Source organism: Cyprinodon variegatus, unplaced genomic scaffold (assembly GCF_000732505.1).
Source record: "Cyprinodon variegatus isolate N-32 unplaced genomic scaffold, C_variegatus-1.0 Scaffold1210, whole genome shotgun sequence".
Taxonomy (NCBI): Eukaryota; Metazoa; Chordata; class Actinopteri; order Cyprinodontiformes; family Cyprinodontidae; genus Cyprinodon; species Cyprinodon variegatus.
In genome coordinates this window covers 11,185-15,354 of record NW_015151663.1, presented here as the reverse complement: position 1 = coordinate 15,354, position 4,170 = coordinate 11,185, and the positions used below count along the sequence as shown (strand labels likewise).

The 4,170-nt window shown below is 34.0% G+C and overlaps 1 protein-coding gene across 1 annotated transcript in view; it reads left to right on the top strand.

The window, feature by feature from the left end:
- Nucleotides 1-3,217, top strand: part of LOC107102140 — an 8,630-nt gene extending 5,413 nt beyond the window's left edge. The window contains exons 3-5 of the mRNA XM_015401320.1: nucleotides 1,263-1,508; nucleotides 1,788-1,822; nucleotides 2,889-3,217. Coding sequence (XP_015256806.1) covers nucleotides 1,263-1,508; nucleotides 1,788-1,822; nucleotides 2,889-3,217 — 610 coding nt within the window. The remainder of the gene's footprint in view (nucleotides 1-1,262; nucleotides 1,509-1,787; nucleotides 1,823-2,888) is intronic.
- The last annotated feature ends 953 nt before the right edge of the window (nucleotides 3,218-4,170 follow it).

The following is a 4,170-nucleotide window of genomic DNA, read 5'->3' as shown; positions in this document are numbered from 1 at the left end:
GTCGGCTCGGTAACCGCACCGGAGCCAGTGTGAGCAAGGGGTCAGGTTTCCAAGCTCTATGCCGTAACCACTAGGCCGCCACTCTCCCATTCAATTATTAAATGATTAATTGAAAAAAGAATGAACAGATAAATATATAATTTTTAGTTGTTGCTCTAATTCTGAATAATAAAAAATAAACTACTTGAAATACAGATTTTATTGAACTGTAGTCAGTTCTAAGATAACATGGTAATATATCTGATTGTCATTACAAAACTTGTCTGCTTCAATGCTGTTTTAGAATTTAATCTGAATGGAAAATGTGTGCTTTTCTTATTCTGTCTTCTTATCCTGATTGGAACTGGTGGCCTGTCAAGGTTGTACTTCCCAGTAAAACCATATAAAACTGAAATTGACACCATAGGCTTGTAATCCTGAAAATGATCAAAGGGGCTAAAATCCAAGATTGACCTTATATCAAAACATTTTATAAGTAGTATAATCCATGTATAATTTGGAATAAGTCTAGTTTGAAGCAACACTCTTCCTGGTTACAATAGATATTTGTCTAAAAGTGAAATCTTCCAGAAATAGAAGTGTGCAGAAATCTTTTATTTCTGCCTTCATCTGCCTTTGTGAAAATAAAGACAGCTCACATTTACAGAATTTTGTCATAAGCACTAATTAAATCTTTTTCCAACACTGCTGAAATATTACATCTTCAGAAAGATATTCTTAGAAATCCCCCCAAAAATTTATGTCAGCGAGATTTATTACAAAAATACATTATCCTTTTGCAAAAGTATTTTTTTTCTTATACAAAACCAAAGCAAACTTCATATTGAGTGATAGAACAAGTACCATGCTTACAATAAATAGGAAACTTTATTTCTGTTTCACAGTAACTGAAGACAGCTTAACAATTACATCTCAGATATTAGTCTAATGAATCTCCTCCTCCCTCAATTCTCCTCTCCTCAGTGTCTTTATAAGCCTCTGATTCTCTTCTCTCTTCAGTTCAACTTTCAGCTGGACAGAACCAAATCTTTACACCACAAACTGACATCATGCTGGGGATCCTCTGCAGTCTCATCACTGCTCTGACATGTAAGATTCTTCTTAGAGACCCTAAGATGACATTTTCACATGCAAACCTTTTACTCATGCTTTTCCCTGCTTCTGTTTCCAGATGTTGATGCAGCGATAACACTGACCCAGATACCTCCTGTTGAGACGGTTTCAACAGGACAACAAGTTGTTTTAAAATGCAACATTCAGAGATATGATGAAAACTATGTCAACTGGTACAAACAAGTTCCTGGTGGAGTTCCTCAGTATGTTCTGAGTTTTCTCCACTCTTATAGTGCACTCTACTTTGGAACAGGATTCTCTTCAGACCGATTCAACTCTAAATCCACCTCAAGTATAGATTATGAGTTTATTATTAAGCAGGCAGAGGCAGGAGACTCTGCTCTTTATTTCTGTCAGACATGGGATGACTCTGCAGCTGAAGCTGTATCACAGTGATTCACAGTGTGACAAAAACCAACACAAGACCTAAACTCTAAAACTAATAAAATGTATGAATATTCAACAGTTCACAAAACACACTTATCAACAAAGAAAATAAATTGTACTTTGAATATGTCTAAAGAGAATTGTTTGTGTTTTGTAATAAAAGCAAACAGATGAAGAAAATGAGATGTTTTCAGTGAAAGTTGGTCTCAGCAGGTTTCAGTTCCACTCCCTGATCAGAGACAATCAGGAGGTTTTTGTACGGCCATGTAGACAAACTGAATCACTGTGGTATTCGGCCAAGGAACCAAGCTGATTGTAACAGGTAAGGATCTGTTTTATTTACTTTAAAAGGGGATTTTGTGATTACCTGCTTCATTTCACAAGCCTTTAATTAATTTACGAAGACTGAAATAACTTGTCTTGATGTTTTTTTGTTGTTTTTTTTGTCTTTTCCGTTGATCAAAAGTCCAGAAATACTGCAACTGATTAAACAGTGTTGAAATGAATTATATAAAAAAAATGTAAATGTTACATATATTTTCTTGGACATTGTCAGAGAGAAAAGGAAATCTACACACATCAAAACATTTCTTCTAAAATCAGAAAAGGGGAATAAAAATGTACAGCATTGTAATTATTTTACGGAAACTTTAATGAATAGTTTCAGAAAAACAAAACAAGTGGTTTCATATTATCTGCTTTTCACTTTGTTTTTTCACCAGTTTAATATCAATAGGATTCTTTTTTTTTTTTCAAGTTTATAATGCTCTTCCAGACTTCCTAAGTTTATTTTAAACTGTGTATTTTACATTTTCAGAAAATTTTAAATGTAAGAAAAATCAATTTAGATCTTTAATAAACCATGCAGATAAAGAAATTTGACAAACTAATCATTTATAATGAAGATGTATTGTAAATTAATACCCTTTCCGTTCATAAATTCACTTGGATTTAGAGTTTCATGAATAATGAAGGTTTTAATATTTTTGGTGACGTAATTTTGTGGTGTTTCTTATGTCATTACTGACTGGATATTTAAGTTAATCAAATCCTCTGCTTTAGTAGAATAAGGAAAACTGCTAAACAGCTTCAATTATTTTTGAATACATAACTCAAGTTGAGTTTGTTGGGTTTTGTAACATACACTGTTTTACTTTGACCTAATAATGTTTTGCTGCTGTGGGGAGTGTTGGCCTAGTGGGTTAGAGTAGTGCGCTCCCACAATTCTCCCCGGGCGCCGCACAATGGCAGCCCACTGCTCCCCAAAGTGATGGGTTATATTAGTTAATTTTGTTACTCTGTACTCTTGACAGTGTAATGACAATAAAAAAATGCTGAAAAAATATAAATAAATGTGTTATCTGATAATGTCCTCCATGTCCTTCCAGACTCCAGTCTCCCTCCTCCTGTCCTGACTGTCTTCCCTCCATCCAGTGCTGAGCTGCAGTCCAACAAAGCCACTCTGCTCTGTCTGTCCAGTCAGTCTGGGCCTTTTGCAGATGTGAGCTGGTTGGTTGGTGGGAGTCCAGTGACCAGTGGGATCTCTACCAGCACTGCTGTTCAGAGACCAGACCAGACTTTCCACATCAGCAGTTCTCTGTCCATCCAGACATCAGACTGGAACATGAACAAGGTTTATACCTGTAAAGTGTCTTTGGGCTCCCAGACTGCAGAGAAAACCATCAACAAGTCAGGATGTCCTGCTGAAGAACAGTAGAGGACTACAATCATCTATAATCTGTTTCTTTATTTTTTTTGCTTCTAAGCAGAGTTTAAAAATAATGTTTTTTTGACAATTATTGCTGCATCGGCTTTCTTTTTCAATAAAAAAAACCTCATAGTAATTCAAAACTTTATGTTCTTGTGTATTTTTATATAAGTTAATGAAAGTAGCTGTGCCTCAGGTTACTTTGTCTCTAATATGATGATTTTTTTAGTTGACCATTAAGATACATCTAAATAGATAAACGGTGGAAAATTTGTCTGTTTTTTTAGTCAGTTAAACAAAGCTTTTTCTTCTTTCTGCCTCTTCTTCATGATAAACTTGCAGACCTTCTCTGCTTTTTTTCTTTTTATATGTTAATAATGATTTAGAGGAAACAATCCTTGAGATACTGAGGTTGTTAGGTAAGGTAATTCTTAATGAATCACAAATAATAAATTCACATTAAAACATAATAGGCTGTTAAATTAAAATGTGAATATTACATCACATCTTCATCCAAAGAGAGTTTATTTTAACAGACTTATTAATGCTTGGTGATTTGAAAGAAAAAAGAAACGTTTGCAGTTCCCAAGACATTTGGAACTGGAGCTCCTCATTTACATGAATGTATAAATATAGAGTAGAGGTCTGCAGCTGCATCCTGTAAGAACAGAGAGGGAGATGTAGATAGAGGGTTCACTGACAAGAACTGTAAATCAGTTTCATTAGTTCTCATGATTAGATATTGTTTTTTTCACAATTGAAATAGGAGCTGATTCACTATAATAATTGTTATTTGTGTCTAAAGTATGGAACATAAGGAAATTGTTTAAGTTATATTTATCATTTTTTAATGCAACACATATCAATTATTTTCTAAAAAAAAATAAATAAATAAAATACACTAACTGAAATGCCCAATAGCTAAAATCATCATTAAAATCATTTCTCCACCAAAATGCAGA